The sequence below is a fragment of the Cavia porcellus genome, unplaced genomic scaffold (assembly GCF_034190915.1).
Source record: "Cavia porcellus strain 051 isolate PalLab524CR breed Dunkin Hartley unplaced genomic scaffold, mCavPor4.1 scaffold_7, whole genome shotgun sequence".
In the NCBI taxonomy this organism is placed as follows: domain Eukaryota; kingdom Metazoa; phylum Chordata; class Mammalia; order Rodentia; family Caviidae; genus Cavia; species Cavia porcellus.
Window position 1 is genome coordinate 23,610,050 of NW_026947490.1, and position 19,308 is coordinate 23,629,357.

The window sequence follows — 19,308 nt, forward strand, 5'->3', positions numbered from 1 at the left end:
CAGAATGGCTTTCAACTCTTTCTGCCTCAGCCTCCAAACTAATGGGACATGCTGGCCTTAAGGGTACAGTATGGTACATACTCAGCTATTTAGCAAATCTAGTGAAAATAAAACCCTTGATGAGGGAGCCAAGTTTGGGTGCAGCGCTGTAGCAGGATTGGCTGGCAAGTGCATTCGAGGTCCTGGGTTCTACGTAGCTAAGGTAGAGGATTAAAACTGTAGAGGGTAAGAAGAGTATAGGGGTGCACACCTGTAATCCCTGCACTCAAGAGGCTAAGGCAGGAAGATTGTTGCACATTCCAGGCCAGTGTGGGCTACATAGTGAGTTTAAGGTCAGCCTTGGGCTGGGGATTTAGCTCAGGGGCATAAGCACCTGCCTGGCAAGCGTGAGGTCGCGAGTTCGACCCCTGGTACCAAAAAAAAAAAAAGAAAGTCGGCCTGAACTGTATAGCAAGACCTTGTCTGGGAAAAAAAAAAAAAAAAAGCAACTTTTTTTGAGACAGGGTTTCACTATGCAGTTCAGGCTGCCCTTAAAACTGTAGTGCAGGCTGGCCTGGAACTCGAAGTGCTCCTTCTCTCTCAGCCTCCGAGTGCTGGGATTACAAGTGTGTGCCACCATGCCCAGCACAAAATTTAAGTGAAGGTGAAAGCCATCTGCAGACTGAAAATGACTCAATAAACTTGACTGAAAGTCAGGTTATCCACTGAGAAAGAATGAAGACGAGAGTCCTTGGTTCAAGTTTTTCCACAGTGGCTGACACCTGTCAGGGACTTTGAGTTTTTACAGCAAGTTTGTGGGTACAGTGTATTCTCACTGTACAAATGAGGAGGAGGCTGAGACAGACTGAGTCAGCTGTCTGGAAAACCTAGTGCCTCAACCCCAGCTGTGCTCCTAGCCCCCACGTCCCACCTCTCTTCAAGTCACCGGCCCTACATGAAGCTGGTCGACAAAGTGGCAGGCAGCCTTTGCTGACTTTCCCCGCCCTGCCCTGCCCTGCACCTGTCCTAAACCCAGGACCTTCCCCCTACCACCCAATCAAGCCTTTCTTTTTTTAGAACTCTTGATACCAGCTCTTCCTACAGCTCTACGTTGGTGAGGCTGGGCTTGAATGTACAATTTTTCCTTAGCCTCCCAGAGGGCTAGGACTACATGGCTTTCTTTGAATTCCCAGTGAGGCTTGTTAGATCCATTTTACAGATGAGCTGCTGCTGTCTGACGAGGTGATGGTTCCTCAGGTACCAAAGCCAGCAGGCCCTGCAGCTCCACTTCGTGACACATGGACTCCTCCACTGACCCCTTTACTCCACAGAGACCCTAGCTGTATTTGGAAGCATGGCTGCTGAACACTATGTTTCACACATTGGTCTTCTGAGGAATTATTAGCACAGGCTGAGTATCCTTAATCTAAAAACCTCAAGTGCTCCAAGCTCCAAAACTTTTTGAACAGTAAACTCCATACCTGATGTCCAGTGACAGGCTGCAGTTACAATGCAGATGCAGCCAGGTGAGGTGGCACATAGCTGTGTGCTCTGTTTGAGGTCAGCCTGCACTATACCGTGAGTTCAAGGCCAGCCTGAATTTGTTATGCAGCCCAGGCTGGCTTCAAACTTATGATCCTCCTGTCCTAGACTCGAGTGCTGGAGCTACAGAAAAGTACCACTATGCCTAAATTCTTAAATATTTAAACACAATTTTAGTGGGGTGTGTTGGTGCACACCTATAATCCCAATGCTCTGGGAGGTTGAGGCAGGAAGCACCCTTATTTGAACAGGCCTGCACAGTTTTGTGAAACTTTGTCTCAAAATACTAAGTGGAAGGGGCTGGTGATTTAGCTCAGCAGCATAAGTACCTGCCTTGCAAGCAGGCAGTTATTCGATCCCTGGTACCGATAAAATGAAAAAGACAAAAACAAACAAAAAAACACAAACAAGTGGAGCCTGAGATGCAGCTCTGTGCAAAGGGCTGGGTTCAGTCTCTACTACTGTAAAATGAACAACACAGAGTTTAAGATAATGTCACAATTTGTGACCGAGTCCCACCATCTGAAGCCTTATGGTTCTATCTTGGGGAGTATTTCTGCTGGTTCTTGCTCATACTTTACTTTCATGCATGCTTGCTACTTACTGTCTGAAAAATTAACACACAGGATTCTATTCTTCGTCTTGAGATAGGGTCTCGCTATATAGTTCAGGCTAGACTTGAACTTACTATGTAGCCTAAGATGGCCTCACACTCCGATCCTTCTGCCTCAGCTCTCTGAGTGCTGAGATGACAGGTGTGCACCACCATGCCTGGCTTATTTGTGGGGGTTCTAGATGGCAGCTCCTACCGCTGTTCCTGCCAGCAAAAAGTACCCTGGATGACACAGGGGCTGTGAGCCTAGCTATAAAGACTAATTCTCGGGGCTGGGGATTTAGCTCAGCGGCATAAGCACCTGCCTTGCAAGCAGGCAGTCGTGAGTTCAATCCCTGGTACCAATAAAAATGAAAAAAGACAAAAAAAAAAAAAAAAACATTCTCTGACTAATTCTCAGAGCTGATTTTTCCTCTGGCCTGGTGCTCCCCTCTGCAGTCTTCTTCCTTGAATTCACAAGTTTTCTGAGATCTTCATGCCTCTCCACTCCTGAGGTTCCCCACTCTGGTTAGGACTGTGGCTTTGACTTCTACCTATTTGTCCCCATCAGGCTGCCAAGGAAGAGACTCGAGGTCGTCCACTTTAGCAGATGCTCTGGTAGCTCCAGGGCCCTTAAAATTTTGGCTAGTGGGTCCTTACCATATTTTAGGGGCTACGTGATGCTTTTTAGGAAATTTCTGAAGTCAACTGTTTTCAGCAGGAAGGCATAAGTGATCTAACCTACTCTTCATGCAAAACTAAGGTCTCACAAAGCCAAGCCAAGATTCATCTAGGTCTCCTTAAATCCTCAAATCTAAGCCTTGAATACGCTGATAACCTACTCTCTGGAAACTGAGTCTTGAATGAGAATATCAGAGATTGCATGGGTCTTCTCAATATCTACTTTTCTTTTATATTTAAAAGATATCTTACTCCCCCTCTTTTTAACCTTACTAAAAACAATTGAGAAAATATTTTAAGACTTTAGTTATAGGGATCTTTACTAGCAGAGTTTGGCTGGGCAACTGCACCCAGCCAAAGATCCATTTCCCAGCCTCCCTTGCAGCCCTGTGTATGGCTATGCACTGACCAGAAGGTGCAAATGAAAGCACACTGCGAGTTGCTTCAAAATGAAGCTGAACATCTTCCCCGCCACTGGCTGCTAGAAACTCGTTGAGCTGGATGATGAACGTAAACTTCATACTTCTATGAGAAGTGTATGGCCACAGAAGTTGCTGCTGACTCTCTAGGTGAAGAGTGGAAGGGTTATGTGGTCCGGATCAGTGGTGAGAACGACAAGCAAGGTTTCCCTATGAAGCAGGGCGTCTTGACTCATGGCCGAGTTCGCTTGCTACTGAGCAAGGGGCATTCCTGTTATAGACCAAGGAAAACCGGAGAGAGAAAGCGTAAATCTGTCCGAGGTTGCACTGTGGATACCAATCTGAGAATTCTCACCTTGGTTATTGTAAAAAAAGGAGAGAAAGATATTCCTGGATTGACTGATACTACTGTGCCTTGGCGCCTGGGACCCAAAAGAGCAAGCAGAATCCGCAAACTTTTCAACCTCTCTAACGATGATGATGTTCGCCAATATGTTGTCAGGAAGCCCTTAAACAAAGAAGGTAAGGAACCCAGGACTAAAGCCCCTAAGATTCAGCGTATCGTTACTCCGCGTGTCCTCCAACACAAGCACCGCCATATCGCTCTGAAGAAGCAGCGTACTAAGAAAAACAAAGAGGAGGCTGCAGAATATGCTAAGCTTCTTGCCAAGAGAATGAAGGAAACTAAAGAAAAACGCCAGGAACAAATTGCCAAGAGACGTAGGCTTTCCTCTCTGAGAGCTTCTACTTCTAAGTCTGAGTCCAGTCAGAAATAAAATGCTTAAGTAACAAATAAACTCGATCGGCCCAAAAAAAAAAAAAAAAAAAAAAAGCACACTGTGCAGTAGTATAGGAAGGAAGGGGGCTCCCCTGCCTGCAGAAAGGGGGTGGTGGGAATTCCCACAGCCATCTCAGACTGCAAGGATGAAGGCAACAAAGAATGGCAGGTGAGCTGAGACAGGCATGCGTGGAGGCCCACCGTACTTAACACTGGATTTTTAAAGAAATAAGAACAATCTTGTTCAAATCACTACTATATTGACATTTTCAAATCGAAACCACAGATGAGGAGTCAAAAATAATCTCAGGCTGAGGAATTTGGCTACAGATTCCTTTAGTACATTTCCCATCCTATTGTGCAAGGGCGTAGCTCTCTTCTCCCCAATCTCCCTCCTTTAACAACACACAGACCAGTCTGGGCCAAGCCTTATAAATATTGATTTTATAGAAAGGACCAATTCAAAAATTGGCCAGATGCCACATGCTAGAATCTTCCAGAACCACAATTATGGAAAAACAAAAACAAACCCCAAACAGAACAAGCAAAAATACCCCAGACCAAACTGCCTGAACATCAAGGTCCCAACTGACCAAAAGGTTCTAAAGAAACTTGTCGTGGCTTTGGGGTGAAGAGACCCCAACGCCTCAACAAGTACCCAGAGTGGAAGAAAAAACCACATAGAAATTCAAACCCACAGTCCCTGCCCTCCGCGCTCTGAGAGCAAGGCAAAGGGCTTCACAGCTTTACTGGGTGAGGAGCGTTGGCAAAGCTTAAATAATGGGTGCGGGTGGGAGTTGTACTTACGGGACTTCTTCCCTTCTCTGTAGAGGAAGGGGAGAGACTGGTAGGTTGTGGTTAAGAGAAAGCAGTAATTTTTATTTCTCCAGTGGGGAAAACATCTAGAAATGGTAGGCTGCCCAGAAAAAGTGCCAAATTTGATGTGTGATCAGATGGCCCCTAATTCCAAAAGAGGTGAGCCCTGGGGCAGGAGGTTTGGAGGTACCAACCTGGGTGAGCAAACAGCTCCAGGCAAAGAGCTGGGGGGATGGAGGAGGCAAAGAAGGGGAGCCAGTCTGGGGGGAAGCCTTAGGTGGTACCAAAATTAGCTGCCATCTCCTCCCTGCTGGTGGGTTCCTGGGATGTACAGAGTGGCAGGGAGGGTGCTGGGGCTGAATGAAGAAATTGAGATGCTGATAAAAAACACCCTACTTGAGGGTCCCTGGCCCTAGGTCAAAAAAAGTAGAAAACCAACAAGGGACAGAGTGTCCTCCTGGGTCCCCCACAAAGCTAATCTCAGTTCTGGTGGGGGATCAACGCTGCCCAGATTGGGGGGCTGTGGGCTGGTGGCCCAGTCCAGACCCTGGCTCCCAGGGAGGGGGGGCGGGCACGGAGGGCTCCCCCTCCCCTCCCCGGCTTCACCTCCCCTCCTCCCGGCCTGCTCTGCCCCCACCCAGCCCATTGCAGGGCAGCACCCAGTTGTTATCATGCAGGCCCAGGCGGCAGCCAGGTGTCTCTCGATCGGCTCGGCGGCAGCACATCCAGTAGGAACGTCCGTAAGGCAGGTCGTGGTGGTAGGGCTTGGGGTGCCAGCGGCACAGGGACACGTCGCCCTTCTCGTATCTCTTGCGGCACTGCTTGCAAGGGTCATCGCGGTAGAGCGGGTCCCGGCTCCAGCGCGAGTCCGTAGCACGCACACCGAAAGCCTCGATGATGCCCTTGAAGTGGTGGCAGGTGCACTTGAGGGCCGCCAGGGCCCGTGTGGGCAGAAAGCTGAAGATCTTGACCAGCACGTGCTCTGGCAGCAGCAGCATATACTGTCTGGGCTCCAGCAGCCGCTGGATCTTGAAGCGGATTTCCAGGAAGTCGTGCGACACATGTCGGTAGAGACGGCACAGGGAGGTGTCCGAGGTGCCCTCAGCATCATCTGGGCCTGGCACTGTGGTGGGTGTGTCAGCTGGAGGGGGTTCGGGGGGCCCATCTGGGCCCCGGGACTGGAAGAAGAAGAGCTGGCCAGGTGGAGGGGGCTCCTCGGGGCTGACTGTCAGGCACACCGTCTCCTCCTTCACATTCTTGGTGCCGTCCTTGCCAAAGAAGACGCACTCGTCCACCACGCCAGTCACCACCACATCCACGTGGAAGCCTGAGGCTCCACAGTCCCGGGCAGGGGGAGGCGGGGGCGCTGGGGGAGTGTCCTCAGGCCTGGCAGGGGCCTGGCTCTCGCCCTCGCTGGCTTCATCCGCCCTGGCTAGCAGGAACTCCACATTGCTAGGAAGAGCATCCCGGGAGGGACTGATGAGCTGGTACAAGTCACAGGTGATCTTGTCCTTGGCTCTGGCCCCAGGCCCAGGACTCCCAGGGTAGGCACAACCGGGCCGGCCCCCACTCCCATTTGGTAAGCCACCATCTGGCGCTCGGGGCTCCCGGCCATTGGAGATGCGGAAGGCAATGCGCACCTCACCGGGGCCGGGACCAGGCCGCTCCTCCTTACGGAGGCCCTTGGTTGGAGGACTGTCCCGCTGGGCCTCAAAGTGGGCCACTGCCTCGGCCACACGGCTGCAGTCACCGGCACCAGAACGCCTCTCAGGCCCCAGTCCCTTAGCAGGTCCACCCTGCTCAGCTGACACAAAGACCACAGGTGCTGGGGTAGTGGGGCGCGGATAGCTCTGTAGGGCCAGGGCAGTCCTCTGTTCCACCAGGGCCACCATCTCGGCCACAGAGAGGAGGTCTACATCCTCCCCGGCTGAGGTGGGACCCCCCTCAGCAGCAGGAGTTCCCTCCTGGCCCCCTGGATCTGGAGGAGCCCTGGTGGGCTCAAGACAGCGCCTCCTCCTCTTGGCCTTGGAGCTGTCACTGCCCCAGTGCCCTTTGACCTTCATGGAGCTGGCCCGGCTGCCTCCGCCGCACTGGTGTGCCACAAAGAAGGCCACCTTCTCCTTGGTATTCCCAGGCTTGATGACATACCATGTATCTAGCAGGACTCGACCCTCGTCGCCTGCAGCAGAAGCCGAGAGGAGTGGAGTGGCCTGTGAGGTGGGGGCATCAGCCAAGGCAGGTGGGGTGTTCTCCGAATGCGCGGGCCCATGGTCTGGCTCTGGCCCGCTGCTGGGCTCAGGGCAGGCTGCTGGCTTGAGCACCGCAGAAGGCGGGCGTGTCTGGTTCTGAGAGTAGGTGCCAAAGGGCCGGGGGCACCAGAGCTGAAAGGGCAGGAGACTGCCACGGTCCATTCTGGGCGTGAGAGCAAACAGGCAAGGAGTCACCGGACCTCAGGACCAGGATGGTGGGGGGCTCCACATGTCACCTGGAGACAGGGAAAAGAAAGTTGGCAAAAAAAAAAAAAAAAAAAAAAAAAAAAAATAGGCTTTCTTCCCAGGATTCCTCTGCTATCTCAATCTGTCTGGAAAGGACAAACCAAATGAGATGGCCACCAGCCATCCTGAGGGTGTGTGGAGCTTGGTGGTACAGCACCTGCCTGGCATGAGAAGGGCCCTTGCTTCTGTCCAGCACCACAAACCAACAGACAAAAACAAAACCAAACTCTCTTCCTTCCACACTGCTCAGGTGAGCAGACAGGGATGCAGCTGGGATCTCTGAACGGAGTGCAACCCTAACTGGCTGCTTGCTCTGATCCCAAAGATTCCATGCCACTGCCCTAGTGCCCTAGCCAGCAGTTCAGACTCCTGCTGCCTGACTTTTAAACTTAAGTGACAGTATTCACTGGCAGAAAACAGGTTCCTCCCTCTTCTCTTTGTCACTCAGTAGGCAGCTCCTGGGGAAAAAAAAAAACAACACAAGAATTCCCAGCTCTGCCTATAGCAAGTGGCTACTTGAGCCCACAGAGGAAGGAAAAAGATGGGCTAGGTAGGAAAAGAAAACCTGAAGTCAGATGAGACAGACCCTTAAGAAACTGGGTTTTTTTTTGAGGGTGGCGAGGAAGCAGGGCCTGAGAATTTCTTAGAGCTGTGCATTCTCACCTTGACAACCCACATCCTTGCAAAGGCTCTCTGGAATTTCACTGAATTGCAGTAAACTGAAGCTCCGAATGGGTAAAGTTACACAGCTAAGACCAAAGTGAATCTGGAGCAAAGCCAGCTTCTCAAACTTAAGTTTCTGGACTCTTCAGTTAGGGCTATCTTGAAAGTGGCTATTTTTTATGTACAGGGCCTAATCTGGAGGCAATTCTGGTAATGCATCGCATGTAACTACTTTCCATTACACCTTCTACTTACCAGTAAGCAGCAGAGGCCTCAGTCTCAATTTTTCCCTAGCTCACCTCCTTCCAGAGAGCTCAAAAAGGAAACTGCAAATCTCAAGCCTTCCACAAGCCTACAGACCAGACGGGTCAGCGAACAATGGATCAAGGGCCAAACCCAACTCATTGTCCACATCAATGAAAGTTTTACGAAACACATGTTTACAGCTGCTTTCATGCTACAAAAGCAGCGCTGTACCAGACTGTACACGGCCTGGAAAGCCTGAAATAGTCATTATGTGGTCCTTTATGGAAAAAGTTTGCCAACTCTTGCAGTATATATAGACTGTCCCTCTAAATGTGGGCAATTCTAGATCATCTAACACCATTCAAATTTGAGACAGTCTCTAAATACAGACATTAGTAACAAAAAGAGCCCCAATCTTAACTCATTTCCCCCATAATTCCCAAACAGTTCCTTTATCTGCAGAATCTTAACACTCACCCCCAAACATTCAGACCATTTCAAATCCTTCAAACACCCAAACCTAAAAACACCAGTGCAAAAGGATGTAATTTCAAAGGACTTCCCACCAACCCAAATTGCAATCTGCCAAGCTCACAAATGCCTGTCTCCTAACTCCTATACTCACCCCAAACACTCCCACATTACCCTTAATTCCAGTCTCCCAACCGAATAATACACAAAAGTTCCCTCACACTGAAGATGAATTCCAAACCAACTAAGCACTTCTCAAAGCCAAGAAAGACCCCAAAAGAAACCTCACAAATGTTACAACTGCAGCAGAGTGCTTATTGTAGCGTGTACTGGGCACTCTGAACAACTGCTGTCCCGAGGAAGAGGTGTTAGTAGTTTCTGCTTCCAGATGAGGCACAGAAAGACTCATCTCTCCGGTCAGGCACGTAGAAAAGACAGAGGAGCCCTCACGTTCTGGCTCAGAACTCTTCCTCTTGGGTTCCCTGCTACCTTGCCCAGCACTAGGGGTCTTTGCACTCAGCCACACACACCCCCTTTTAAATTTTTTGTTGTTATTGAGACAGGACCACCCTAAATCGCCAGGATACCCAGGGGGCCTGAACTTTCTACCTTCCGGCTCGAGCCACCCAGTGTGCTGAGATCACAAGCGTGCGTCACCATTTTTGGCTCCTTGCTTCTAAATCTCACTAGGAGCCCCCAAATCCTAAACCTACCAAACCACAAAACCACAAAGGAGACTCCCAAAACACAACCAAACCTCACACACATTACAAAAGAACTCAAACCCCAAGGCGTCCTTTAAGCTCAAGGGAACCCCAAAGTACTCCCTACATCTCCGCAACTTTCCCAGGACCCGAAATACGACTTGAACGCAAAAACAAGTCCCCAAATTTAGTAACCACCGAATCAAAGAAATCTTCCAAACCCCTCAGGTGACCCGCGGAACCTAGACACGCCCCCAAAGCGCCCTCACCCTCAACCGGACACACGCATGCGCCAGAATAGAACTAGCGCCCGCCCCCACGTGCACGGGCTGGCGTGAGGACTACCTTTCCTCCGCCCCGCCCCTTTGTTGACAGACGCGCGCGTGATGCTCTCAACCAATGAGCAGCCTCCGATTGAGGCCGTGTCCATATAAGGAAGACCTTGGCGAAGGGGCCCAATTTCGAAACGGGGAGGAGTAGGCGAGAGGTGATGGGAGAGGGTGGTAAAATAGAAACCGCCAGACATAAGGGAGCGTGGAACAATTCCCAACATCCAGCTAAACGGAGAAATCCAGGCAGGACAGAGACCACGGCGCTCAAAGGAAGGTTTATTACTGGACGGTCCCTCAAAAGGGAACCCTGATTGACAGACCAGATTTAAAGAACCGGGGGTCCCGGAATAGAGAACTCCCGGTCCGAAAGCAGCGCTGGTAGAGGGCTTACAGTACCTAGCTCTGGTTGGGAGCCCAAGGTTTCCCCTGGGAGAAACGGCGCCTGAATCACCTCACCTTTCAAAACAAATGGACAGGGCCAGGGATTTAGCTGTGGGGACACACACACACATACACACACACACACACACACACACACACACACACACGCACGCATAAATCGGCAGAGCCCTGTGGGAGTCCCAGTATCACTGAATCTGCTGGCATTCAAGGCTCAGGCCTTGTGGCCACAGAGACCTATCCTTTCCCTCTTTCAGGCCAAATGCCTCAACCTGACTCAGTACAGGAAGAAAGGCAATAACTCCACAAGGACTTTTAAGTTCTAATTTTTTTCATTTAAAGTTAATATGGCAAGCAGTATTTGTGGTCAAGATCCTTTCTATGCCAGGTGGGAATCAATGCAGGCCCCTGTCCAGGTGTCTCCTGGCTTCAACTACCTGCCCAGCCTTGCCTGCTTCCTGCTATCCTGGAAGGAACAATCCATAAACATTCCCCTGTCCCTGCTTGGAACCTTCCATGGCTACCCAGTGCCCTCTGGAAGAAGGCCAGGTGCCCTGCCCACCCAGCCTTGTCCCTACCCACTCCTTCATCCCCACACTCAATACCCCCGTGGAGCCTGGTGGGCACCTGACCTGGCATACGGAGTAGTGAGAAAACGCAGGCCTTGTCTAATGCTCAGTATTTTCTCCATAGTATGGATGAAGAAACTGAAACCAGCCCGAGGTCATGAAGAATCGTAGCAAGTTGGAGCAAGGTATGAAGCCAGGAAATCTGATCTGGTCACTACCTGACCTGCTTTGTGCTGCTTCCCTTTATATTCCCTGGGGTTTCGGTTCAGCATCCCCTCCTCCAGGAAGCTCACCCCTCAGGCTGACGTAGGCTCCACCCTAGGTTCTTTGCTATCTGTTTCTGAAAGTCACTGAATTCCTCCCTTCCCTGGTCTGCATTTGCTCTTCCTGTAGACTGCAATGCATCCCCTTGGATCTCCACTTGGCTCAGTTTCTCACTTTTCTCAGGTGTTTGTTCAAGTGTAGTATTATATAGGAGGCCCTCCCTGAGCTCCCTTCTACTACTACTGCCCGTGCAGAGGAATGACCTCCCCATCCTTTCATCTCATCCCAGCCCTGCCACCAGCTCCGGGTCATCAAGGACAAATCCATCTCTGGATTGTACAGAAGTGAAACCAAGGTCAATTCCAAAACATCACCCAAAAGAGAAAAACCAAAATGATGGATAAAGACTCACCAAGCAAATGGGGGCTGCGAGACAAGTGACAGCACCATTAATAATAATAATAATAATAATAATAATAATAAAGCTGAGTGTAGTGGAGCATGGCCGTAATTCCAGCATTCAGGAGGCTGAGGCAGAAACACTGTGGCACACTCAAGGCCATACTGGAATATATAGTAAGTTCAAGACCAGCCTGATCTACATAGTGAGACCCTATCTCTACGTACCTAAATAAATAAATAAATTGAAAAAACCTGGCAAAGATGGTGATAAGACAAACTGATCCACTATATAAAGGTTCTCGGCTTGCATGATCCTAATAGTTTCAAAACACATAAATCAGAAAACAATCATCACAGCACATGACAGCCCTAATCCTGTAAAATGACAAAGGAGAATTATAATTGTAATATCTCTCAGAATAGATTTCTTGAGAAAATAAAATTAGTAAGGACCCAAATCACACAAGCTATGCCCTGATGGAATGCCCCCCAACGATTAGAGAATCCTCATGTTTACATCGTCCAGGGTACCCAGAACATTTGCAAAAACCTGTCTCCGACATTCAACAAGGTCTGGCTGTGTGCTGCTGCTGTCTTGGCACTGGGGATGCATGGGTGACACTGAGCGCACCAGAAAGAGCTCATGGGAAAGGGGGAAGACATCCAAGTAAACAATTATAACCAATAGGAATATATTAATCACAACAGCAGTTAATACCAGAGCACTTGTTGAGTGCCAGGCCCCACTCTTAGTACTTTACAAAGATTAACCTATTTCATCCTCACATCTTCTTACTATTTTTCATGGCATGCTGTTATGATTTATATCTCTGTGTCCCCCCACAGCCCCATGCGCACACAGATGGGACACTTGGGAGCTGACTGGATCATGGGAGTGGGATCCCCACAGCTTACATCTAAGCGTGATTTGGGAGGTGACGCCTGGTCCGAGGAGGGTACTTGCTAGGGCCATGGCCTGGAAGGGTCTCACTCTTTCCCTACATCCTTGAGCATTCTTTGTGTTTCCTGCCTGTCTAGCCTTGAGCAATTTTCCTCTGCCACACAGTCCTGCCTTAGAGCCAGCCCATTATGGACTGAAACCTATCCAACTATGACCAAAAATAACCTTTTCCCCTTTAAATTGGGAGGGTTAGGTATTGTGTCTCAGTGATGAGAAAGTAACTATATCAAAGCCAGGAAACTGAGGCACAGAATACCTGAGAAATAGCCCTTGTTTGGCCCTTTTATCCCTGTCTAAAATGTTATTCCTCAGCTTACTGACCCTGAGTCCTCTGATTTAAAACCACAGCCCCCACTCCCAAAAGACACACACATGCTCATTCCTTTTCCCTGATTTAGTTTTCTCCTTAGCGCATATATATATATATATATATACCAAAGATTTAAAAAATTTTTGTTTAGAGTGCAAATTTTCTGTCCTTAGGAAAATGAAGGTGGCTCAGTGCCAGCATTTTTGCCCCTGACTTCTCCAGCTTCCGGAACAGTGAGCGCCAAGCGCCTGGGGCAGTGGCCACATGGCATCGCCTGGAAGTTTGGTGGCTGAGCAGACTTTGGTCCCTACCCAGGGTTGCTGGAGCAGAAAACGCACTTGAACAAGCTCTTTGGGCCACTCATGGCTAAGCAATACCCCAACGCATCTCCTGTGTACAATATACATTGTTTGAATGAAGAAAGGAAAACAAATGAATAAAGGAACTCCTACCAGCCATCCTGCCTAGCTTCTGCTCCAGCCAGCACCTCAGTGGAAATTCCACCCCTAAGAGAAGGATGCCACCTCCTCCAGGAAGTACCTGTCCTGGTACTTTCCCAAGCAACAGGTGATGCTTCCTCCAGAGGCTTTCTCTTGTACCACCTGCTAATGGCAGTGTGCTCAATGGGCAAGATCCCTCTCCTAACCAGCCTGTGGATTTCAGGAAGCTGAGACTTCTCCCCATAAGCTGTTCCAGGGTCTGTTCCTGGTTCCCCAGGCTGACTTAGCTCTTGGGTTTCATTCTTTCCATGTTAGCCTGAGGGATCTTTCCAAACAAGCTGGATTGCTTCAACTCTATCACGTCTCTACTTCAAGCGCTCTGTGAAGACGTGCAAGTACTCAAAACAATGCAGGTCCCGTGAACCCTTTCTTATGAAGTAGCTGGAGCAATTGCTTCACCAACATGAAGAAACAACCAGGCGTGACAGCACATGCCTGTAATGCCAGTATTTGGGAGGCTGAAGCAGGAAGATAGCCTTACGTTCAAGGCCAGCCTGGACTTCACAGTGAGTTCAAGGCCATCCTGGACTACATAGTGAGATCCTGCCTCGAATAAAAACAAAATAGAAGCTAAGCATAAACCTAAGAAGTCCAATGGTGGTGGTGGACAGACAAAACAGAAACAAAACACAGCACAGGGCAGGGCAGAGAGCAAGTGCTTACAGAATGTACTTGCCTAAACACACAAGAATTGGTGACAGGAACAGCAACAACAAAAGAACTGGTGGCAGGATATCAGTGCTGTGTTCCAGCTCATTTGTTTGCTGTTTCTTTCTTTCTTTTTAGTTTTTGAGACAGGGTCTCATTATGTAGCCCAGGCTGGCCTAGAACTCTTGGAAATCCTCTTGCCTCAGCCTCCAGCGTGCTTGCATTACAGGTGTATACCATCAAGCCCAGCTGTTCTTGTTCATTCTATCCCCCAGTCCTACTGCCCCTTTGTCTGCAGTCCAGGCCCCTGCATATCTCTCCGCAGGCTTCCGTCTGCAAGGTCTGCTGGCCTCCCTCACTTTACTTCCTTGACGAATAGCTCCCTGAGGATGAGTACCACCCAAGCCCTCAGGATCTAGAGATCCTAAAGACAAGGTCAGCTGGATTTCAGCTTTCCTGTTTCAGTGGGGTGTCACCACAGGCAAGCTGCTTCACCCTCTGTGCCTCAGTTTCCTGCACTGTAAAACAGAGATGAGGGCTGTAGCTCCATAGCACAGTACTTGCCTAGCATGTGCAAAGTCCTGGGTTCCACTGATAGCACCACAAATAAAATAAAATGGACGTGATAGCACCCACCCATGGATTGGTTGATCATTTACTACCAACCTAGTTACAAGGAGAGTTTAAGGAAGAAAACGCAGGGCTATGAAAGGGTCTGAAAATCACTGACACAGTCAAAAGTTTCTTCGGAGCTGGGGACTTAGCTCAGTGGCATAAGTGCCTACCTGGCAAGCTCGAGGTTGTGAGTTGGATCCCTGGTACAAAAAAAAAAAAAAAAAAGCTTCTTCTTTATTTCACCTCCTGAAATGAAATCTACACCAGGGCGATTTTTTTTCTTTTCTCTTCTTTTTGGTATTGGGGATTGAACTCAGGGCCTTTGTACTAAATTACATTGCCAATGCTTTTTTATATTTTTTGGTACTGGGACTCAAACAGAGGACCTCATACTTGCTACGCAGGCACTGTACTGCTCAGCTATATCCCATTCTCCTGTTTGTTATTTCAAGACAAGGTCTCCCTTGGTCATCCAGGCTGGCCTAGAATCTATGAGCCTCCTGCCTCAGCCTCCCATAATCCTGGTACCACAGGCATGTGTCACCATGCCCAGATTTTGCTACTGTTTAGTTCTTTGTTTGTTTTTTGTCTTTTTCCTTTTTATCGGTACCACGGATCGAACTCACGACTGCCTGCTTGCAAGGCAGGCGCTTTATGCCGCTGAGCTCAATCCCCAGCCCCAACTGTTCAGTTCTTTAGAAACATACCATTATAAAGGGCCATGCATTTAGTTCAGGGGCATAAACATCTACCTGGCAAGTGCAAGGATGTGAATTCTATCCCTGGTACAAAAAAAAAAAAAAAAAAAAAATCATCAAAAACGGTTAAAAGATCATTTTGTATGAGTAAGCTTCAGACAAAAACAGACCGAAATAAATGAGGCAACTTTCTCCCAAATCAGTAGGCTTTCAGACAATTCAATGAAGGCTGGTGATAGAATATTAAAAATCCATAAGGCAAGGCTGGGGATTTAGCTCAGCGGCACAAAGGCCTGCCTGGCAAGCACAAGGTCCTGAGTTCAATACCCAGTACCAAAAAAAAAAAAAAAAATCCATGAGGACTGGTGTGGTGACCCACATCTGTAATCCTAGCACTCTAGGAGTCTGAGATAGGAGGACTGCAAATTCTAGATCACCCTGAACAAGTTAGTGACTTAGCAAGGCCCTGTCTCAAAATAAAATTAAGGAAAAACAGGTCAGGGATATAGCTCATCATGAAGGTCCTGGGTTCAGTACCTTCTATCACAATAAATAAATAAATAAGGGCTGGGGATGTAGGTCACTGAGCAAGCACCTGGCCAAGAAGCATAAAGCCCTAAGTTTGACAGTCAGCCCTAGGAAAAAGAAACAAATAATAATAACTTTTAAAAATCTAAGAAAGCAGAGACAAGCAGGCAAAGTGGGGATAAGATGCTGAAAATGAATCAGGAACAGAGAAATCCATATCCTGAAAATGAGCACAAGGCCACCATCGCTGCAAAAATGCCCTGACGCTATGACAACAGCAAACTCTCAGAGGCCCGGGACCAGCTGCATCCAATCCTGGTCTTGATATAGTAGTTGCTCCTCTAACACTTTCGCACTATAAACAAATGAACCCTACATTCCAGAAGAGGACGCTGAGGTCCAAAAGAGTTAAAGTTATAAGAGCCATGAGAGGTAGAGCCAGGATTCAAATCCATACTCTAGCTCCAGAGCTTGTGATTAAGCCAGTTTGAGGGAGGACAAACATCACAGATGGACCTCATTTTTAGTAAGAGCTTAATACACATGAAGCATTTTATATACATTTATCTTTTTATGAGACCCAACCTCATGGGTTGTATGTGGTCCCATTTTACATGAGAAGATTGAGGCCTGACCTGGGTATTCAGCTTGGTCAAGGACATAGGCCAGCAGAGGCAGAGATGCGAACCTGGGCCTATTTGACACAAGTGCTTTTAACCATAAATTTCAGCTGGGTGTGGTGGCAAACACCTGTAATCCCAGCATTCTGGAGGCTGAGACAGGAGGACTGCCATGAATTTGAAGTAGCCTGGGCTCCATAATGAGTTTAAGGTCAGCCTGAACTATATAGCAGGACCTTGTCTCAGACAAACAAAAATAAATTAAAAACCATAAGCTTTACTACCAGAGCCATTGAATTTATAAATTTCAGAAGGTTCACAGCAAATTGATCAAGGTGAGTTAGTTATCAAACTGTCCAACGAGGACCCAGTTATCAAAAGGTTAGAGAAAACAAAACAAAACAATGCTCAAGTTGTTAGAAGTATTTATCACTCATGGAAAAACCTGGAATTGGACCAGACTAGGCATTGGCAAATGAATTATTTATATTTGGCTGGGGACACGAATGCAAATGGGGACAGAGTTTCAAAGCACTCTCCCCAGGAGTCGCTCTTGGACTTGGGAGACAAGAAACAGTAGGAACTTAGAAATACCAGGAAATGGGGAACTTGAAAGATAAAAAGAGACAGCCTTCCCTATTGCCTACTGTGTCTGGTCTGTTTTCCACTCACATTCAAAAAACAACACATGTATAGTCAGTATTTATTCTAAGAATTTTCCAGGCAGGCATTCTCTCCCTGAACTATAACTATCCTAGGGTTACTAACCTCCTTTAATTAGGTGAGGAGGGCAGGTATTCCCAACACTCCAAGAGGCTGAGGCAGAAGGATTGCTGTGAGTTCAAGGCCAGCCCGAACTACATAGTGAGAACGTCTCAAAAAAGGGGGAGGTGAGGAGGGGCCAAAAGACTTGCCCAAGGTCACTGCAAATAGATGGTAGAACTAAAAATTCTAAACTGCAGGCTTCTCTGATCTCTGTCCCCACCCATCACATTTTACTGCAGTATAAGGAGAAGGACCAAATTATAGTAGAGAAAATACAGATCCGGAGCTAGGCTGCCTAACCTGGAATCCTGAGTCTACCATGTAATGCTTGTTGACCTGGGGGACACTGCTTAACTTCTCTGTGCCTACTGTAAGATGAAGCACTCACGTCTTAGAAGTGTGGTCAAAATCAAATGAGCTGACATGAACAAACAGCGAAAAATACAGCCAGGCATTTGTAAAACAGTTAAGGGTTAGCTGGATCACACTATGGGGAGCCCCAGCATGCTTCTGAGCTGGGGTGTACCCACATCCGTGCCAAGTTTTGAGAAAACGCCTCTGGGGCTGCACTGAACAGGAGGGAATCCACTAACATCTGTAACCCAGGCGCATTCCTGGCTCAGGGAACTTCCCACCAACAGCACTGAAACTTAAGACTTAAGTCTCCCACCAACAGTAAAAAGCTTCTCTTTAGCCCTGTCAGTGGTGTGCTTGTTGTTCTCTCAGTACAGATAAGGGCACTGAGGCTTACAGAGAAGAGGCTGACCTAGGTCACAAAGGAGGGGCAAAGTAAGAGATCTGAGTACCACACTGTCCACACAGATAAACCACTACACTCTTCTAAATACCAGACAAAGTAAGAGAGCCAAGTGCGGGGGGGGGGGGTTGTCTATAATCCCTTCTGGCCATAGTATTTAAAGAGTTCCCTAACTGTCCAGCTTACCGATAGTCTCTGGCTGGATGAGGAAAGCCTCTTTATATCCAACTCCCTAATCTCATGCTCTCCACCGCACCCTCAATTCTGAAGCCTAGCCTACACTCTCATTGATTCCTGACGCCCACCGCCTCATCTTGCCTTCCTGCCCAGAATCCAATCCAGGGAACCCAACCTCTAGCATCCATGGTTGGCCTCAGCCTTGGACCCTCCCAGACTCTCTCGCACAATTAACCCTGACCACCAAGCCTTTCCAACTCTTCGGGGCCACCCTCCTCAAAACTGCTCCCTTCAGGGTCTCAGCCTGGGTACCCAGCCCCTTCGCCAACTTGGAGCCTTCCTCTCTAGTTCTGAGATCTCTATCCCCAGGCTCAATTGCCTGCCCACCTCCAAGACCCCTCCCCAACCAACCCCCCCCCCCATTCTTCTCCCTCGGGCTCCCATTCCTCCCAATCCCCTCCTCCAGGCGATCTCCTCGCGCCCAGCCCTTTCTTTAGCCTCAGCTTGTTCCTCCCCCAACTCCCCGCGTCTCGAACCCCCGCCCACACTCTCCAGCGCCCCCGGACCCCGCCTGAGGCTCTCACCATCTCCGTGCGCCGCAGTTCCCTCGGCTACGCGAGTTGCCCCCACTCACTCTCCTACAGCCTCCCCTTCCGGGTTCTAGCCCCAAAGCCCGCTGGGAATTGGAGTCCAGGAAATTAAGGACTACATCTCCCGGATGGCAGCACGGCAGTTTGGAGGTGGGGTAGGAAGCTAGTAGGTGGGATGAGGAAAACAGCGCCTCTAACTCCCAGGAGGCAAAGGGAGTATTTGGCGGCGCAGGCGCAAGAAGTTTCCCCGCGAGGCCCACTGGGAAATGAAGTCCAGCTTCCTCCCATTTTGGCTCAGAGCCCTTGTAAAGAGATTTGAGAGAACTGCTAAGGACTATTAGTGAAAGGTGGGAGTTAAGGAAGAGGAAGTTTATTGACTTATGCTGATTTAGCACAGTAACTAGCAGTGTTTTTATGCTTTCCCAGACACTTTCCCACGCACCCCTCCCCTTATCTACTACCACTTCTTCATTTACAAATGAGAAAAGGAAAAAAATTTATGCATCAGGGCACCACGAGCTAGTCCATATCATAGAACAGAAGCTGCGTGACGGCAGGAATCTTTGCGTATCTGTTCAAACACCTGAAAACAGTGTAAATATGAGTTGAGTAACTTTTGCTTGCTAATCCTATGCCAGATATTCTGCAGATCCTAGTAAGAATTATAGTCTCAAATTTATAAAGTTAAGGAAGAGTTTAAGTCTTTTATCCACAGAAACACAGAAAAGTAATCAGAAATACATAAATCACTTTCCCTTAACATATGCGGTGTAATTGAAAAATAGTT

General features: G+C 48.6%; 1 protein-coding gene, 1 long non-coding RNA gene and 1 pseudogene across 6 annotated transcripts; 2 read left to right on the forward strand and 1 right to left on the reverse strand.

Annotated features, from left to right (window-relative positions):
- Nucleotides 1–97: 97 nt before the first annotated feature.
- On the forward strand, nt 98–4,010 carry LOC134476872 (small ribosomal subunit protein eS6-like; annotated as a pseudogene).
- Nucleotides 4,011–4,416: 406 nt separating this feature from the next.
- Nucleotides 4,417–18,688, reverse strand: Fbxo46 (F-box protein 46). 5 transcript variants are annotated; one of them, XM_003464586.4, is made up of 2 exons: nt 18,516–18,688; nt 4,417–7,292 (listed from the first exon to the last, which is right to left on the reverse strand). In XM_003464586.4, the coding sequence occupies exon 2, from the start codon at nt 7,216–7,218 to the stop codon at nt 5,410–5,412; it is 1,809 nt and encodes a 602-aa protein (XP_003464634.1). In that variant the 5' UTR covers nt 7,219–7,292; nt 18,516–18,688; the 3' UTR covers nt 4,417–5,409. The 5 variants fall into 5 exon arrangements, with proteins under 5 accessions (XP_003464634.1, XP_013002360.1, XP_013002361.1 ...); XM_013146906.3 differs by lacking the exon at nt 18,516–18,688 and adding an exon at nt 10,750–11,244; XM_013146907.3 differs by lacking the exon at nt 18,516–18,688 and adding an exon at nt 9,656–9,678.
- LOC106026449 (uncharacterized) lies at nt 9,878–11,376 on the forward strand. The gene is made up of 3 exons (XR_001200082.3): nt 9,878–10,505; nt 10,811–10,871; nt 11,240–11,376. It is a non-coding gene; the product is annotated as an uncharacterized LOC106026449 (long non-coding RNA).
- Nucleotides 18,689–19,308: the final 620 nt, after the last annotated feature.